We start from the raw sequence: 20,702 nt of genomic DNA, 5'->3' as shown, positions 1-20,702 counted from the left end.
GCCTTTTAATTTCCTTTTTGTCAAATACAGAAGGAAGGAAGATTAAGCATTAAAATCCCGTCGACTACGAAGCCATTAGCAACGGAGCACAAGCTAGAATTGAGGGAGAACAGAGATGGGAAACGTTCGTGCCCTCTTCAAAGCAGCAATCCCAGTACTTACCTTAAGCAATTTAGGGGAACAATGGAAAACCTAGATGGGGATGGACTGACCAGGATATGAACCACCGTCCTCCCACGTGTGAGCCCCGTGTCTTACCATCACGCCACACCGCTGCTCGTTGCCGAGCGTTGTGGAGCGAGTTTCGCTCTTTGCCATCCATCGCTCATATTCGGGTTTTTGTTCATGTGGCAAAAATACTTTAAAAATGGATCTGTTGGGACGATGTACTTACAGAGACGAAATGATCACCTTTTTTTTTGTATCGATCTCGTACAACATCGTTGAATAGTCTTAAAATGCAACTTAACTCACTCTATGGCAGAATGAGATGCTTGATCACGAGTTTACGTCGGTGTACTTCGGGGACGTAAAGCTAATGGATCAATACAGAAGCCTCTGCGTAGAGTGCAATAGAGTGTATTTCGCAGTATTATTATTCATGATTTTTCTGATATATTCATAAATGTAAATTGAAAGATGTAAATGTGTGCCTCACCATCTTCCTTGATCTCCCTTTACCTTGTCCTTTACGTCATTAAGTGAAACGAAAGAAGGCAGCAATATGTCTCGAACTGCGCAGTACTGTGAGTTCCAGGAGTTTAAGTACTGCCGCACTGAAAACTTCGAGGTACGAAGAACTGGCGGCGCATTGTTTCCCAACCTATGAACGGGTCATAGATGTAGGCTGGGACACTAGCTACCCGCTCAACGATCTTTTTACTGTCTGACTGAGATCTTCCGCCGTTGATGATCAATATGGATTGTGGCCACGAAAGCCTTAATAATTTTGTTTTATGGACAGGTATCCTTCGATCTTCAACAACGCAATTGAGCTGGACTATGGTTTTGGTACCAATGAACTGTAATTTGTCCCTAGAGATAATGGTCTTCCGTCTTATCCTCGACGACTTTAGATTCTACTTCTCGTAATAAGGCGTACACGTTTGTATTTATTGTTCTACCTACATAGGAGGCAATCAGTCTTTCTACATTTGGTTGTATTGAGCAATTCTCTCTTGCAGTTTTCCTTTAGCAGCACATCTCATTGCTAGTATGCTCTATCCCGAAACTCTCAACGTTCTCCGGTGATACTGTATTTCGTGTTTGAGTCTCTGCTTGGCTTACAGCAGAATGAAAATTCGTTGGCCTGTTCCAAAAAAACTGTAAGATGAAGTAATTACATCTTTCCCGCGTTTATACGCTCTAAGACAAAAGAAACGAGGCACCACGCAGAAATTATCCACATGGGAAGGGAATTGGTAGGTGTGATGTACATATACAGACAAAAATTAATTACAATTTCAAAAAAATTGGATGATTTATTCGAAGAAAGAGGTTCACAAACTGAGCAAGTCAATAACTCGCTGGTCCAGCTCTGGCCCTTACGCAGGCAGTTACTGAGCTTGGAACTGATTGACAGCGTTGCCGGATGTCCTCCTAAGGGATATCGAGTCATATTATGTCAAAGTGGCGCGTTAGATCGCCAAAATCCCGAGCTGGTTGGAGAGCCCTGCCCATAATCCTCCATACGTTCTCAGCCGGGGAGAGATCCGGCGACGATCTGGCCCAGGTAGGGTTTGGAAATCATGAAAACAAGCAATAAAAACTTCTTCCGTGTACGGGCGGGCATTATGTTGCTGAAATGTAAACCCAGGATGGCTCACCATGAAGGGCAACAAATCAGGGCGTAGGCGGGACTGCTACGGTTGCAGGTTCGAATCCTTCCTCGGGCATGGATGTGTGTGATGTCCTTAGGTTAGTTAGGTTTAAGTAGTGCCAAGTTCTAGGGGACTGATGACCACAGAAGTTAAGTCCCATAGTGCTCAGAGCCATTTGAACCAAATCAGCGCGTAGAATATCGTTGACGTACCGCTGTGCCGTAAGTCTACCGTGGATTACAGCCAAAGGGACTCTGCTATGAAAAGAAATGACATACCCAGATCATTACACCTGGTTGTTGGGCCATATAGTGGGCGACAGTGAGGTTAGTACCCCACTGCTGTCTGGGGCGCCCTCAGACACGTCTTCTCTGGTCATCGGGGCTCAGTTCAAAGGGGGAATAATCCCTGTAGACAATTCTGTACCAGTTAGTTGGATTCCAGGCCGAATGGACTCTACACAGCATCCTGAATAGTAGTTTGGTTGCCGCTTTACCCAATGATTTTAGAAATTCCAAAGGAGTTTTGTATCTTCAGTCTTAAGGTATTTATGAATACATATATCTGACAGTAATCCCAGATTCCTAGTGCTTTTTGAGGCCCAGATTGACGTGATGTACGACAAACAATGGTCCCGTTCCAGGTGAAGTTTGCATTGCGCAGTGGTGATAGTGAGTGAAAACTCGGCATTGTCAAGGTAGATAATGTACTGACAAAAAGGAAATCACTAGGTCAAGTGTAGTACAGTGTAGGATGTGTCGCAACTTGTGGGTCGTGCCGCGCCTGCACGGGTCGCAGGCGGGCCAAGGCGAGGCTGCGACGCTCCAGTTGGCGTCGAGGCATCCACAGCGACAGCTGCTGACGTCAGCGGCCGGCGAGGCGTGCGGGCCAGGCTGCGTCTGGTGAACGGCACGATCGAGAGGCCGCTGCGGTCGGCCAGGAGCGCAGCCTCCCTACCATCTGCTTCCTCAGTCCGAATCAATTAATTCGCACTTCCTCTAATGGCATCCGCAGTCAGCCGCACAACGCATATTAAGGAAAACCCAAGGGCAAGTATGACGTCATCAAAATTTCGAAACAGACTACCGCGAAGTTTATGCATCTAGTCTGATGTACTAACCGCGGCACCTCATTTTGCATCCACGTATACCGTAATCATTTTATGTTCCAAGGTCGTCCGCTTCGGAAGCGCAGTCAACTGACAAGGGTCAGAGCTCCACACACACCACTGGTATTCCTACTGTTCTGCTGTGCACTTGTAGTAGGTAGCGCGTCTGTTCAAAGTTACGTCGTTCCTTTGCACTGGTCACAATCCGTCGCCGTGCTCAACCTTGCCCCTCCAACAATAAAATTGTCACTGCCTCTATTGCGTCCCGGAATCTACATGTGATCAAGTAAATAATAATTCCATATGCTCAACGGTCTAGTGCAAGTCTTGCAACTGGACTCCACTTCGGAAACTCGAACTTGCGTGTCCCAAACGTAGCTCCCGAGGTATAAGCGTAGCATCCTTGACTACTAATTAAAACGTTCTAGGTGTCGAGTTATAACCATACCGCGGCTTAAATTAAGTTTTCCGGCATAAGAAGTCACCTTCTTTCTCCCACTGTCCTTGTCAAAGAGGGCGGAGGAGCGGACAGAGGATCGAGTCACTCTATCGTCCTTGGGGTGAGAAACTGCCCCTAAGAGGGGGGAAGAATTGGCAATGATCAACCGCATGAGGATGCAGAAGGCAATGGAAATCACTGCATTAAAGACACACAATGTGCATCCAAAGGACATGTGACCTGTAATTGAAAAATGTGTCACGATGATCTCTCCGTTGGCAAAAAGTTCCGGATTAGTCCTCCAGACGGATCTTCTGGAGGAAACTGCCAATGGGGAGGTGACCATGAGAAACAGATGGGATAACCAACAACACGGTAACATTCTACGAATCGGAGAATGGAATGTCAGGAGTGTGAGTAGTAGGAAAGCTAGAAAATCTCAGAAGGAAAATCCAAAGGCTCAATCCAGATTTAGTGAAATGAAATGGAGAGAAGACAAGGATTTCTGGTCAGACGAATGTAAAGTAATATCAACAGCAGCAGAAAATTGTCGCTTATGACCTTTGCTGTTTTTCGCCTTAAAGCAACGAAAAACAGAAAATTATATAACTAGAATAGGATTCATTATGAGTAGGGAACTAGGGCAGAAGGTGAGCTACCGTGAACAGTTCAGTACTTGTAATAGGGTTGTTCTCATCAGATTAGACAGCTAACCAACGCCGATAAAGATAGTTCAGGTATACAAGGCGACATCGTAAGCGGCCGATGAAGATATAGAGAAATTATATGACGATACTGAACGGGTAATTTAGTATGTAAAGGGAACTGAAAAACTAATAGTCTAATGGGGGGGGGGGGGGGGGGGGAGGTGGAACGCTGTTGTAAGAGAAGGAATAGAAGAAAGGGCTACGGGTGAATAAGATTGATGGTAGGAATGAGAGAGAAGGAAGACGTACTGAGATCTGCAATAAATTCCAGATGGCAATAGCGAACACTCTGTCCAAGAATCACAAAAGGAGGAGGTATACTTGGAAAACACCGGGAGACACAGAAAGATTCCAGCTGGGTTATATCTCGGTCAGACAGAGATTGCAAAATCAGATATTCGATTGTAAAGCGTACCCGGATGTAGATATAGACAGAACGCAATTTAGTGATGATCCAGAGCAGGCCGACGTTGACGAGAATCGTCCGAAAGAATCAATGCAAAAGGAAGTGTGATACTGAAATACTGAGGACTAACGAGGGAACGCCGTGCTGAATCCCAACGGCCTCGTATCATTAGCAGTCGAGATGACAGGCATCTTATCCGCATGGCTGTAACGGATCGTGCAGCCACGTCTCGATCCCTGAGTCAACAGATGGGGACGTTTGCAAGACAACAACTATATGCACGAACAGTTCGATGACGTTTGCAGCAGCATGGACTATCAGCTCGGAGACCATGGCTGCGGTTACCCTTGACGCTGCATCACAGACAGGAGCGCCTGAGTTGGTGTACTCAACGATGAACCTGGGTGCACGAATGGCAAAATGTCATTTTTTCGGATGAATCCAGGTTCTGTTTACAGCATCATGATGGTCGCATCCGTGTTTGCCGACATCGCGGTGAACGCACATTGGAAGCGTGTATTCGTCATGGCCATTCTGGTGTATCACCCGGCGTGATGGTATGGGGTGCCATTGGTTACACGTCTCGGTCACCTCTTGTTCGCATTGACGGCACTTTGAACAGTGGACGTTACATTTAAGATGTGTTACGACCCGTGGCTCTATCCTTCATTCGATCCCTGCGAAACCCTATATTTCAGCAGGATAATGCACGCCCGCATGTTGCAGGCCCTGTACGGGCCTTTCTGGATACAGAAAATGTTCGACTGCTGCCCTGGACAGCACATTCTCCAGATCTTTCACCAATTGAGAACGTCTAGTCAATGGTGGCGACCAACTGGCTCGTCACAATACGCCAGCCACCACTCTTGATGAACTGTGGTATCGTGTTGAAGCTGCATGGGCAGCTGTACCTGTACACGCCATCCGAGGTCTGCTTGACTCATTGCCCAGGCGTATCAAGGCCGTTATTACGACGAGAGGTGGTTGTTGTGGGTACTGATTTCTCAGGATCTATGCACCCAAATTGCGTGAAAATGTAATCACATGTCAGTTCTAGTATAATATATTTGTCCAATGAATACCCGTTTATCATCTGCATTTCTTCTTGGTGTAGCAATTTTAATGGCCAGTAGTGTACTTCCTAAACGAAAAAGTTTGTAAGCCTTTCGTGTGCCGCCGTGGTTAACGTACATCGCGCATGGCAAATGGCGTTATCCAAAACCGGCGCCGAGGCAACTGTGATACACCATGGGGCATAGATGAAAGGGGTGAACAATGGCTGCGGAGGTGTATACAGGTGAATAGGCGTGAAACTGTTGTGCAGCTATCCACCCAGATGAACCAAGGAGCTACCAACAGTGTCGCCTCAAACGACCGTGCAGTGAAAGTTGCTGTATACGGGTCTTCACAGCAGGCGCCTGGTTCATGCACCCATACTGACTGCTGTTCATCAGCGGCGGAGGCTGGAATTTGAACTCCAGTACCGCAACTGGACGTCCTCTTACTGGCGACGGATGAATCTCATTTTATGCTCCATTGGACAGATGGCCTTTCGCGTGTACAGCATGAAACATCTGAAAGCAAAAGGTCCAGCCCAGAGAAGGAAGTGTTATAAGTACGGGTTATGTTTTCGTGGGTGATCTCGTCAATCTGGAAGGCACTATGGATCAACACTAGTCTGCATCTGTGCATGCAGTTTGTTTTCCTCGACACAACGGCATATACCAGCCGAACAAAGCAACGTGGCAAACAACTCGCAGTCAACGTGCGTACTTCGAAGAGCACCACGATGAGTTTACCGTATTCCCCTGACCACCAAGCGCCCAGGATTAAAACCCAATCGACTTTCTGTGGAACCATCTCGATCTGGATGTTGTCGTCATGAATCTTCAAACGAGAAACCTAGCGCAGCTGGGCATGGTACTGGAGTCTGCATGGTTCCACATCCCCTGTCGGTACCTTCCAGAACGTCATTGACTCTCTTCCTGCACATCTCGCACAGGTCAGCGCTGTAAAAGGTCGTTATTCGGGCTTCTGTCACATTAATGTGAGTGGACAGCGTAGTTTCCACGAAGAACTGGCCGGTTCCATTCCTGGAACAAAAAATTTCTCCAGCCTGCTATTAACTCTACAAGCTATCATGGGGCTGTCATCAAACCGTAATACTCGATTTGTCAGAATTGCAAATCTAGCCTTCTGAAATCAGAGGTGGAAAAAGCTTCTTATCTTTTTCAGAAAGCTAGCCTATACTCTACACTCCATGGTCTACCACCGAGATGTGGAATCTCCAGCTCAGAGCAATTGCACAAAATTCTTACCCATCGGCGTTCTAGTGAATTGGCATTGTGATTAGAGATTACATTTTGCCTCTGAATGGGGTTTCAATTAAATTTGCCACCTCTTCCGATAATTACGCAGCTGAAAAGTAAGATACTTACGCCCCAGAAAAGTAAAATTACCTTATTTCATCAGAATATTAGCGGATTGTGTAATAATGTAGAAGAGTTTCCTGTCTGTTTAGAAAATTTAGAGCTCTGAAAAGATAAACATTCTGTGCCTGTCTGAGCACCACATAACCACAGGATTAGATAAGTTACATGTAAAATATTACACTACAGCAGCTTACTCGTGTAGAAATGACATAGGAAAAGGAGAAGTTGTTACATACGTTAAGACAAAACCCAAGTTAAAAAACATTGAGTCAAGTAGATTTTGTAGTGATCAGCACATACAAGTATGTGCTTGTGAATTAATAGCGAAAAATAGTTCACTTTTAATTGTAAATGTATATAGATCCCACTGGGAAATTTTGCTGGCTGCCTTACTGTGCTATCTGTCGGACAGTAACAGGCAGTTAATAGTCTGTGGTGACTCAAACGCAGATTTTTTAAAAGATTCGGATAGGAAAACTGATCTGGAAACCTTATTTGGACCCTAAAATTTGGTCTCAGTAATTAACTTTCCAAAACGGTTGGATACAGACGGTAGGACCCTAATTAAAATTTTTCTCTTAATGAAGCTCAAAGTAAGAAAATAAGTGTTTACCTAATACCAAATGCTTATTCTGATCATTATGCACGGTTAGGATAAATACCATAGCGTCTTACGATATGGATACTACTCAGTGGAAATCACTTAGAAAATTAATGAAATAATTAAATGTTTTTAAGAATAGTTTACAGATGATGACATGAGAGGTAATTCATAATGAACCAAATGTTAACATAAAATTTAATCTATTCCATGACACATTCACATCGTTATTTGAAAATAGCTTTCCAATTAAGCTAAGCAGAAACAACACTAAGCAGCTGTGTAAAAAGGTATGTTGTGAAAGGAAAAGGGAAATGTATCTTTTGGCTAGAACACGTAGGGGTCCTGCAGTAATTTCACAATACAAAAACTACTCATAATTACTAAAATAAACGTTATTAAAAAATCAAACAACATGAACATACTGTTAGAAATCAGTAGTTCCGACAACAGACTTAAGGCTACATGGAAAGTGGTGAAACGAGAGACAGGGCAACCAAGCACAGAACAAGAATTCACTATTATTGAACTCAATGGAAGGGCTATGAGGGATGAGTCACAGATAGCAAATGCATTTGATAATGATTTCTTAAATACTGTGGAAAGCATAGGGACAACAGCTCAAGAGGACTGTAGCATGCTGAAAATTTAACTTTCACGAAATTCAGTTATATGAATGTATCACCAACTTCTTCTCCTGCGGTTAAGGAAACTATACATTCTCTCAAAAATAAAAGCTCATCTGGTTTTGATGGTTTTTCCAATACAGTACTAAAACTTCGTTATACAATAAACCCAGTCTTACCTGAAATGTGTAATGCATCACTGACTCAAGGCGTTTTTCCAGAGAGACAGAAATACGCCGTTGTTAAACCACTCTTTAAGAAAGGTGATAAAAGAGGTGTCAGTAACCACTGGCCTGTTTCACTGTTGACAACGTTCTCCAAAATTTTTGAGAAGATGATGTATTCTAGAATAATATCTCACCTTAGTAACAATAGTATCCTTAGTAAATCACAATTTGGGTTTCAGAATGTTTGCTCTACTGATAACGCCATTTACACGTTCACTCACCAGATTTTACAAGCTTTTAACATCAAAATAGGGCCGGTTGGTATTTTCTGAGACCCCTCTAAAGCATTTGACTGTGCGATCACAGTATTCTATATAAACTGATGTTTTATGGGATTGATAGTACAGCCAACCAGTGGATCATATCATATCCAACCAAAAGAACGCAGAAAGTTTTACTTAGTAATCAAGCAGTATAATTCAAGGACTAATTCTGACTGGGGCGAAATCACGTATGTGGTTCCCCAAGATTCACACTTAGGTCCACTACTGTTCCTCACATTGTAAACGATCTTCTGTCTAGTATGCAACAAACAGAATTACACTCCTGGAAATGGAAAAAAGAACACATTGACACCGGTGTGTCAGACCCACCATACTTGCTCCGGACACTGCGAGAGGGCTGTACAAGCAATGATCACACGCACGGCACAGCGGACACACCAGGAACCGCGGTGTTGGCCGTCGAATGGCGCTAGCTGCGCAGCATTTGTTCACCGCCGCCGTCAGTGTCAGCCAGTTTGCCGTGGCATACGGAGCTCCATCGCAGTCTTTAACACTGGTAGCATGCCGCGACAGCGTGGACGTGAACAGTATGTGCAGTTGACGGACTTTGAGCGAGGGCGTATAGTGGGCATGCGGGAGGCCGGGTGGACGTACCGCCGAATTGCTCAACACGTGGGGCGTGAGGTCTCCACAGTACATCGATGTTGTCGCCAGTGGTCGGCGGAAGGTGCACGTGCCCGTCGACCTGGGACCGGACCGCAGCGGCGCACGGATGCACGCCAAGACCGTAGGATCCTACGCAGTGCCGTAGGGGACCGCACCGCCACTTCCCAGCAAATTAGGGACACTGTTGCTCCTGGGGTATCGGCGAGGACCATTCGCAACCGTCTCCATGAAGCTGGGCTACGGTCCCGCACACCGTTAGGCCGTCTTCCGCTCACGCCCCAACATCGTGCAGCCCGTCTCCAGTGGTGTCGCGACAGGCGTGAATGGAGGGACGAATGGAGACGTGTCGTCTTCAGCGATGAGAGTCGCTTCTGCCTTGGTGCCAATAATGGTCGTATGCGTGTTTGGCGCCGTGCAGGTGAGCGCCACAATCAGGACTGCATACGACCGAGGCACACAGGGCCAACACCCGGCATCATGGTGTGGGGAGCGATCTCCTACACTGGCCGTACACCACTGGTGATCGTCGAGGGGACACTGAATAGTGCACGGTACATCCAAACCGTCATCGAACCCATCGTTCTACCATTCCTAGACCGGCAAGGGAACTTGCTGTTCCAACAGGACAATGCACGTCCGCATGTATCCCGTGCCACCCAACGTGCTCTAGAAGGTGTAAGTCAACTACCCTGGCCAGCAAGATCTCCGGATCTGTCCCCCATTGAGCATGTTTGGGACTGGATGAAGCGTCGTCTCACGCGGTCTGCACGTCCAGCACGAACGCTGGTCCAACTGAGGCGCCAGGTGGAAATGGCATGGCAAGCCGTTCCACAGGACCACATCCAGCATCTCTACGATCGTCTCCATGGGAGAATAGCAGCCTGCATTGCTGCGAAAGGTGGATATACACTGTACTAGTGCCGACATTGTGCATGCTCTGTTGCCTGTGTCTATGTGCCTGTGGGTCTGTCAGTGTGATCATGTGATGTATCTGACCCCAGGAATGTGTCAATAAAGTTTCCCCTTCCTGGGACAATGAATTCACGGTGTTCTTATTTCAATTTCCAGGAGTGTAGTTCTTTTTAGCGATGATACTTATATTTGTAATCAATCCAAGCATATGTACAGAAACAGAAGGTATGGTAAACAAAGTTTTAAAAGTATCTTTGACTGGTTTTCTGTGAATGATCTCACCCTCAATTTTAAAAAGAACCATCATACTCAGTTCTGAACATCCAGAGGTACTACACCAATGATAAGTGTAACCCATGGTGAGGAAATAATGAATAGGGTGGAAACTTCAAAATTCTGAGTGATTCATATTGATGAGAATTTAAATTCAAAAAAGAACATTTTGGAACCTCTAAAAAAACTTAGTTCAGCCACGTTTGCGCTTAGAATCATAGCAAATGTTGGAAAGAGACAAATCAGTAAGTTGACATATTTTCTTTCAGTAATGTCGTATGGAATAATGTTATGGAAGTCTTCATTGCGCAAAAACGTGCTGGAAGAATAAAATGTGGTGCTCACTTGCGGTCATCCTGTAGACATCTGTTTAATTATTTGGGCATTCTGACTACTGCTGCACGGTATATTTATTCCTTCATTACGTTTGTTGTGAATAATGCACCACAGTTGAAAAGAAACAATGAGATACATAATTACAGTACCAGAAGGAAATGACATTCATTACCCCACATTAAGGCTGTCTTTAGCACAAAAAGGGATGCACAACGCTGGAAGAAAAATTTTTGATCACTTACCCAGTGATATAAAATGTCTCATTGACAACAAAGTAAAAATTGATAACAAACTGAGAAAGTTTCTACTTGATAACTCCTCCAATTCCGTAGAAGAATTTCTATTATTGTAATGTGTCAAAGACGGTGGATAGGAATTACTAACTTACATCTGTGTATCTATTTTCTTTTTGTGAAGAAAAGAACAATCATTGGACATGTTCAGAATGTAACCGTATTTACAAATTAATTTGCGATGTGAGTGTAAAATGACACATTCCACATCATTACGATCTGTCGTGCAAAATGATCCATGGAACATGTAGCTGACTAACTAACTAACGAAGTGGTAAGTACAACATCCAGATAGGCGCCTAGTTCCTGCTATTATACATTGTAATGCTGAGAAAAATTTGTACTCACGTAATAGGAGACACTGTTGCTTAGTAAATCTTCCCAAAAAGACAGATCCGTGCAGCACAGAGAAAATGCAGCTATTACGATGGAGTCGCCCTTTGGCTACGATAGAACCACACTCACCTACTGTATAAATCTACCAATCACCTGCTGCTTGTTTCTACCACTGAAAAAGTCTTCCCTCGCATAATTCTTAGTGATTATGAGTTTAGTTTTGTTTTGACGTCTGTTTGATGCTTGGATCATATCCGAAACTCTTCGCCGATGTGGAGCGTACCTTTGGGCCTATAAACAGAATACATATTCTCTGTAAAAAGATGGCTATATGATGGCCATTAGCAAATTGGATTATTTACAACTTTATCTGCAACAATGATTGATAAATACAACACAAAAACATAAATGATATCCGCTCAGAAAAATCTTCTTCGGAGAGGAACTGTCCAGTACATACGATTTCCATTTATTTTTAAAAATTTCTTTGCCTGCCAGCAACTTTAATTAATAACGGAAATGGTCAAATATTTCTATGGCTGCGTAACTGGCTCCTTTCTGTGCAAGTTTACAACTAAGCTAACGGAGGCTGTTTTCGTCCCTAATGTTAAGTTTATGACTAGTACCATTATTTTCAATTTAAACCTGACTCTTCAGAAGAAAACTACAGACGATAGAAATATACCGTGAGGCTGTTGTTTGTAAGCCAAAATTTTTAAACAGTAGATCACGTGATGTTGGAAAATGGACACCACATGTTATCCATAAACCACGTTCAATATATAATGAACTGAACTGCTACGTCGTAAAGAAAAATTAACTTGACCTTTGACTTTGACACAGATAAGACAGGAACTGCGTTGAATTTTTTCCTATATGCATAGATTTTAAAATTTTTGACCTGTCTAATATGAAAATCAGTGAAAAAATTTGCCTATAGATGAATGTTTTCTTCGTGGCTGCTGTAAGAAGAGAACGAGTTAGGTATAGGATGAGTTGGCGGTCGAAGGTTTCCGTTTCTCTGGCTCTCAGAGAACGCCAGGAAAAGTCGGAGAAAACTGCAACAACTCGCGATGAAGACTCCGTCTCTCGTGGCAGCTAAAGTACTCACAGTCGTCGTAAGATTTTCTGGAAACACTTCCAGAATGAGAACGTTGAACAACAGTGGCAGTGTGATATTTTCTTACTGACAAACTGGTCGCTTAGGGAACGTCTTTAACACACTATCTGATGGCTAAATATTTCGCGTCGTTCGGACCGTGGTAGTAGCAGAATCATCCAGTATTGTTGTATTGTTAATTTGCGAAGAAATCACTATGCACTGGATTGCTAAACACACTAATCGTTTTATGAAGGCCCGGGGATCCAACATCGAATAAAAGTTCGTAGACGATATTTACCCTCTTTTTCATAAAATAAATTTTTTATTCTTTATAATGCGATTACAGGTTGTATCTCCTCTGCTCTTCATATTATGTCTATATGTAAACTAATTATCTGAACACCCCCCCCCCCCTTGCCAAAAAAAAGCCCAATCGCGATTACTTATCTCCAAAATTACAAAAGTCCAAATGCTCTTTTTTCACAGCAAAGAGCGTTGTCTCTATTACGGTAGCACTTCCTCGCTGGTCCTCGCAGCCGGAATATTACAATAATATTAGTTAACCGGTATTTTTCTTTGCCAACGTAAAGACAATGAGAGTCTACGTTGCATACGCATCTTCAGGTAATAAACATAAAGTAAATGTGGGACTGTGTTGCATACACACACTCAGTAAATAAAATACCGCTTCACTCTACATAACAAATATGGCGCAATTAGCATATGCATTGCTATGCACCATAAAAACCGCCAGTTCACATTAGGTAGGGGTATTGCAAGTGGAAACCAGATATTATCCGTATAACACGTTTCTGTGTAATAAATATTTTGTATTTGTGTGGAATTGCCTCAGAAAATTATTAGTATAGCATGAACAAACTGAAGTATCCAAAGTGATGCTTTCATCACCAAAATAAGTAATATAAGTCTTTATTTGCCTAGATCGTGAATTGAGAAACTGTTATACCCGATTCGATTGTGCTAGCTATCCTGTTCAGATCATAAAATATTGTTACTGAGTGTAACACGTTACATGTTATACAATCAAATACAGAGTGAGTTTTGACTCAGTACTTGAATGCACAACATGACGTGTTACACGCTGTAACACAGTAAATTCGCGAGCTGTACAAATAAAGGTTATATTGAAAACAAGATCGCTTCTCCACATTTATGATCATGTCAAGCCTCATAATAGCAAAATAAGCATTAAATGTGCATCAAATGTTGCTAAACCCAAATGTTTGTGAAGATTTTTAATAGGTGTTTTACGGTTCAAGGTCTCGTCAAGAAGGCCACCCAGAAATTTTGGACTATCAGTTTTACATATTTGCGTTCTAGTCTAGTCAATGACGGAAAATTAGGGACAAAATCGTGTAGTCGCAGTTTTTTTGTAAATTGGTAGAAGGGTGTATCATGAACCGCATACTAAAAATCTCCAGCGATGAGATGTGGACGAGAGCGTATAAGCACGAAACTCAGTGAAGCTGCTTTATACAACAGAGCAGGAAATTCTGGGGAGGTATAGTCTGTCTGCAGAATGAAGAACGAGCAGCACCCGTGGTGGGGGAAGTTGCCTTTCCCGAAAGAACGCTACAGGTGCCGTACAGGATGACAAATAATGTGCAGAGATTTGCATATATTTCGTCCATATTATTAAAGTCTTTGTTTTTCATGTAGTGATAATGTACTTCAACGGCCGGAGTGGCCGAGCGGTTCTAGGCGCTTCAGTCTGGAACCGCGCGACCGGTACGGTCGCATGTTCGAATCCTGCCTCGGGCATGGATGTGTGTGATGTCCTGAGGTTAGTTAGGTGTAAGTAGTTCTAAGTTCTAGGGGACTGATGACCTCAGATGTGAAGTCCCATAGTGCTCAGAGACACTTGAACCATTTTTTGATAATGGACTTCTTGGAAACTATACTCCCCCCGTTGAGCATTTCTGAACACTGTGTTGTCAGTTAGTCGTAAGGCGCACTGCTGAGGGACGGTATTACTTTGGTCAGGTTGCCTCCCATTAGGAACGTGGGTGCACTCATAGACTGTGATATGATTTGCAAATGATGGAGCGCAGCAATCAGTGGTTCTTTTTTTCAGGTTGTCTTTGCCAAATCTAGATCTCAGCTAGTGCCTGGCCATTACCAATGCACTATTTCATACTATTAATGCATGTCAGTTCCGTGTTTTTCAGGCGTCTGTAGCCGAAATCTAGATTTGCCAAATAAAACCTGCAAAAAAGGATGACTGATTGCTGTGCTCCATCATTTGTAGATCGATATGACTTTGTTGAGCACTTTGTAGTTGCTTCTTGCGACGTAGTATGTTAGATAGAGCGGCGAATAGCAAGCTTGTTCATGCATGGATGAGGGACGTGCATGATCACAATCCCTCGCCCTTCTACCCTCTATCTCCACCCGCCCCCCCCCCCCCCCCCCCAACCTGGTACAGCCCTAGTGCAACACTATTTATCCCTTCATTTGGCTCTACTGCTCTTAGACGCGGTACACACATTTAATATTTGTTTGTAACCCACTTAATTTAGCAGTAAAAATTAATTTCATTAAAGCACTATCGTTAATAATCCGACACTTTTCCACCCCCGTAGTGCGGAAACTATTAGTCCTGGAGTGAAAAAAATGCAAAACATTTTATAGGAAATTTAATGTAGTTTAATTTTGTACTGAGAAACATTTTCTCTAGATCCGATATTACAGTGCAATATCGTATTTATCCTCGAAACCCGACAAGCGACTTTCAGTTTCAGTGTGTCCCTTGTACAGGATTATACAGGGTGATTCAAAAAGAATACCACAACTTTAGGAATTTAAAACTCTGCAACGACAAAAGGCAGAGCTAAGCACTATCTGTCGGCGAATTAAGGGAGCTATAAATTTTCATTTAGTTGTACATTTGTTCGCTTGAGGCGCTGTTGGCTAGGCGTCAGCGTCAGTTAATGCTAAGATGGCGACCGCTCAAGAGGAAGCTTTTTGTGTTATTGAGTACGGCAGAAGTGAATCGACGACAGTTGTTCAGCGTGCATTTCGAACGAAGTATGGTGTTAAACCTCCTGATAGGTGGTGTATTAAACGTTGGTATAAACAGTTTACAGAGAATGGGTGTTTGTGCAAAGGGAAAAGTTCTGGACGGCCGAGAACGAGTGATGAAAATGTAGCACGCATCCAGCAAGCATTTGTTCGCAGCCCAGGAAAATCGACTCGCTGAGCTAACAGAAAGCTGCAAATTCCACAATCAACTGTATGGAGAGTCCTACGAAAAAGGTTAGTTATAAAACCTGAACGTCAACTACCCGAGGCGATGGATCGGCCGCCAGGCAGCCCGTGACAGAGCACTTCATCACTGGCCTCCAAGAAGCCCTGATCATACCCCCTGCGATTTTTTCTTATGGGGGTATGTTAAGGATATGGTGTTTCGGCCACCTCTCCCAGCCACCATTGATGATTTGAAACGAGAAATAACAGCAGCTATCCAAACTGTTACGCCTGATATGCTACAGAGAGTGTGGAACGAGTTGGAGTATCGGGTTGATATTGCTCGTGTGTCTGGAGGGGGCCATATTGAACATCTCTGAACTTGTTTTTGAGTGAAAAAAAACCTTTTTAAATACTCTTTGTAATGATGTATAACAGAAGGTTATATTATGTTTCTTTCATTAAATACACATTTTTAAAGTTGTGGTTTTCTTTTTGAATCACCCTGTATTTAATGTATGTACGAGTACAGATTGTAGAGACATGGTTGACAACGTATGGAACTTTGATTCTGGCCGTGAGTCGTGCTCGGGTAGCCCAATAGTAGGACGTCCACTCGCGATAAGCGGGAAATCCGAGTTCGAATCCCGATCTGTCACAAATATTCATTGTCTTCATTCCATTATACAGCTGATGGTTGTCCTTATTCGTAGCTGGAAACACATTTCCTGTATTTGGGCTAGTAGCCACGCTTTTAGAGTTATTCAAGAAAAAATGAAAAAGTGCCCTTTAACCCCCAGCCCCACCCTCACAACACACTGTGCTGGAGTTTTACTGTGTTTTTAATGATATTTCCTCGTATCACTTTCAAAAAAAAAATTGTGACTGCAGGATTTTCCCCCCTATTCTACTATTTTTTATCTTCGTTGACTGGACTATTACACCGTACGGTATTGTTGGAGCTTGCAACCTACAGAATTTTTCTAATCCCACTGGCGTGTTGTGGTTCCGCAGCGGGCTGCGCCGCCGCCAGCTACCTGTGCTGCCCCGGCGGCGGCGGCCTGCCCGGGGGCCGCACGTGCGACGACGGCTCGCCGCTCAACCTGGACAACTGCTCGACCGCCTACTTCCTGGACGCCGCCGCCGAGGCCGAGCCGCTTGCAGTCGGAGACGACGGACACCTCTTCTTCGTCGCCTCCGGCATCAGGATCGACGAACCCCCTGGCAAGTACGTCCTAAAGCAAAGTAGTCATAAATCCGAATATTGTTTTGAACAGCACAGTGCTTTACCGGCCACGGTTGGAGCTTGTATGCCGTTGCCTTCCTCCAACCTTTAAACTAACTTGTACAACCAGATATAGTGGGAGCTACAGTTTAATGTTGATGTTGATTTCGAACCACGGTGCGGCTCAGTATTTTTCATGTCAGCAAACACTGACAGGGGTGAAAGGAGTGATGAGTGACAGATAAAACTCCTAGGATTGGCTGGAATTTGTAGTCTGGCATTTTACCACTGAGGCACAGAGGGAAACGGCACTCCCATTCGTTTTGCACTGATTGGGCTGGAAATTAACCAGTTTCTTAACTAGTATTTATCTTAAACGTCTATTGCAGTGAATAGAGCGCTGATCAGGGGAAAAGAATAGATTTAGCGAAAAAGACCGCTATTGCTGACTTCTTTATGCTGCAAGGTATTGGAGCATGTTCTACGCTTAATCATGGTATTAATTTACGACGTGTAGCCGTAAAGTTTCAATTATCACATCGAAAAAATAAAGTTACGCAATCATTTCTTGTTTAATGTATGAGAAACGCCGTCTACATGATAGTCAGATCGAAAGTGGCTGCCCGATCACCTTCTGACTTAAGTTAGAATAAGGAAGAGTGAGGTCAGCAGTCAGCCAGTCAGAATCATGACCATAAGGTAGGCATTCTCGCTGGCCATTCCCTTCTCCTCCTCTTAGCGCTGCTGCACGGCGCTGCCTTCTGACAAGACATTTAGAACCTTTGCGGCAACGGATATTGGAAACACCACCCCTCATGGGGAAATTACTCACCCTGTAAGGCGACCACGTTGGTCTAGCCACAACCCATTTAGGAGTATTTGAGAGAGATCGGCCTATCAGTTGCATGCCAAATACTTCCTCTGCAGCAGGATTCTGGCCGAGCGACTACAATAACGAATAGCGCACATGAGCAGCTAGAAAATGTTACACTGGATAAATTAATTGAGCCCTGTATTCTTACGACAGGTTTCCTGCAAGGAGCTACCCTTAGCTTAATACTCTGAAATGTAGTCATTCTAAGTTCCATTGCCGCACGTAGTCGTAGCTATCCAACTTTACTTACGACATACTCAAAAGCATGATAGACGAGCAATGGCAGTGCTCATTATACATCAGTTAAGCAGCTGATCACAATATCTGCTCTGCGTATAAGCTGAATGATCACAACGTTTGGTCACTGTACTGCAACAGAGCACCGTAAGAGTAAGAGAAACAAATTTTTTTTATAGGATCACCTAACCAGGATCAATTGAACGACAGTAGGTTGGTTGTGAGAGTAAAATAAAGTATTTGTTCAATAAATCATATATTTACTCTTAAGATCACGGCACATACCACATTAAAATGACAGAGAATAAGCTTCCAACGTAATGAACATAAAGTCTCCTAAAACTGACTGAGAAATTGGCTACAACACAACGAGCACAACAATTCAACTAAAATATTGAACTATAAATCTCTCTAGAAGCTAAATTTAATCAAAAATGTTCCGCTAACGCTGTGGGGAGGTACCTCATTTACGTGGAAGACTGCTTGGAAAACACCACAAGCTTTCCTAATGTGTGCAGCTCGCAAATGCGAATTAAAAGCAAGTCCAAGAGCCACGAAACAAAACAATTAATGAGAGCAACACAAGCTGCGTACCGAATCCCGCAAATTGTGAGCTGCTCATAAAGGGGGCAGCACTAATGCAATACTTACTCCGAGCTCAGCAAACGTGCCGAACGCCACCAGATCAAGGTCACCCCAGTCGGCGTCAGCAATCGTACACCCCACGCGGCGTCAGAACCAGAAGTGTCTATCCCTCCGCAGCAGGGAAATTATTCTTCTCCTTGCCTGGGTCCTCACGTTTTAGGAAACTCTGTGTGGAAGGGATGTCTCAATGCTATTGCCAACGGGACCACCAAAACGTTGCTTTATTTAAATGAATAGAGAGGAAACCTGCGACTTACAGAACGCATCTTAACATTCGAAGAAGAAGGTATTGGCTGCTATCCGTGATCGACTTATTGGATAATCCCTACGCGCTTACGCACAGTGGGAGTTAAGACGCATTTGATTGGATAACAAAATCTGAAGTGTAAGGCTCCGAATTTTCTCACGGTGACAGAGCAGAGACGCAGCGGCCCGTTCTTAGATCTACATAAAGGGGAGGTGAATTCGTCACGCTCAATGATACGCTAAGCACATGCAGTGACTTAGCGGCAGTCTGCATTCAAAGGAGAAAACCACATTTGCTGACAAAGTGTCGAGCAGGGGCTTACCGCAACCGACTTACGCAAACTGCAAAGCCTTGGTGACCAACGTCTCTCCTCTAAAGCCTTTGTGGCTGACGTCCTGTGGTCAAGCCAGATCACAGGACGAACACCTGGGCCCGCTCGTTTCTAACAGGAAAATTGTAAAATAGCCACGAACTAAGTAGAATAATAATCGGATATCGCACAGCAATATGTGACTGCCACATCACAACTCTTTGCTTGAGAGAATTATTCCTCCCCGTGTGAAACTACTCCTGTACGTAGACAATATTTGTTTTTACGCGCCAACCATCAGTCTAGATCAGGAAGCGTGTGAGGTGTCAAAGGCAGTGGCCGTATTGATAAGACATTACACAATTTTTCCAGAAAAGTCGCTAAGTGTTGCCTTCACGAAACCAGTTTTACCAGGAGGTTTGGGCAGTGTAAGGCTCTCGACTCATAAAATACAAATAAAATCCCGGGTTAGATTTCTTGGTGTTGTATTTGATTCAAGAATGAGTTGGGACTCTCATATAAAAACGCACCTAGTGCATTGGAAAAGTCTTTGAACCTTATGAAGTCACTGAAAAGAGTATGGCGGGGAGATCACTTTATACCGCGCATCGATACAGTCCCTTAGAGATAACAGATGCATGGTGTACTACAACATTGATAAAAAAATCTAGCACTTCTGGACAAATTTCAGCAGAAAAGCTTAAGCATCTGCCTCTGAACTATGCTCTCTTTCCGCACTACGTCCTTCTCCTCAGAGCGACAGAAATGCCTTAAATATTCGCAGAATAATACTGTGTGCCCGCCATATTGTACCATGAATGACGGGTACTAACCGTCGACGCATTAAAAAAGCCGCTCGCTCAAATCTATAATTATAGAAATACGAGGAAAATACAGCTGCATACACCCAAAAGAAAATATCAGCAAAATAAAATACACCGAAGTGACTAAGTTCGATACTTCCAGTGTTCCTACATGACTATCACAGAATCTATCAAAAAATCCCTCGTAGTTCATCGTACCAGGAAGAAAGGTGGCATGTTATACTCAAATATATACTAATCGATCAAAAATGAATACAGAAAATAAGATTGGAAGAGCTTTGTTCTGTCCAGTAACTACGGAAGAAAGCAAGTTTCAACTACCAGGAGAAGGTTCCATATTTCTAACTGAAACAATCGCTGTTATAAGAGCAATAAAATACGCAAAATCTCCATAGTAATAATAATCACTGACTCAGAATGTTTTCTGAAGTCAATCAGTTACATAAATTAGAACAAAAGAACTACTAAATACATCCTGGAATTAAATCATTATCATCATCCAGAAAAGAATAATGATCACATTATAGAATTCACATGGATTAAATCTCATTCCGGCAACAAATACAACAAAAGCGAATCGCCTAGCGAGAGACGCAATTATCAGTGGAAGGCACGTAAACATAAA

The 20,702-nt window shown here is 43.5% G+C and overlaps 1 protein-coding gene across 1 annotated transcript in view; it reads left to right on the top strand.

Moving 5' to 3' along the window:
• Positions 1-20,702, top strand: part of LOC126480348 (G-protein coupled receptor Mth2-like) — a 247,377-nt gene that overhangs the window by 138,095 nt on the left and 88,580 nt on the right. Inside the window, exon 2 of the mRNA XM_050103858.1 lies at positions 16,730-16,943. Within this exon, the coding sequence (XP_049959815.1) occupies positions 16,730-16,943 (214 nt within the window). The remainder of the gene's footprint in view (positions 1-16,729; positions 16,944-20,702) is intronic.

This window comes from Schistocerca serialis, chromosome 1 (assembly GCF_023864345.2).
Source record: "Schistocerca serialis cubense isolate TAMUIC-IGC-003099 chromosome 1, iqSchSeri2.2, whole genome shotgun sequence".
NCBI classification, from domain to species: domain Eukaryota; kingdom Metazoa; phylum Arthropoda; class Insecta; order Orthoptera; family Acrididae; genus Schistocerca; species Schistocerca serialis.
This window is presented reverse-complemented; position numbering and strand designations above follow the sequence as displayed.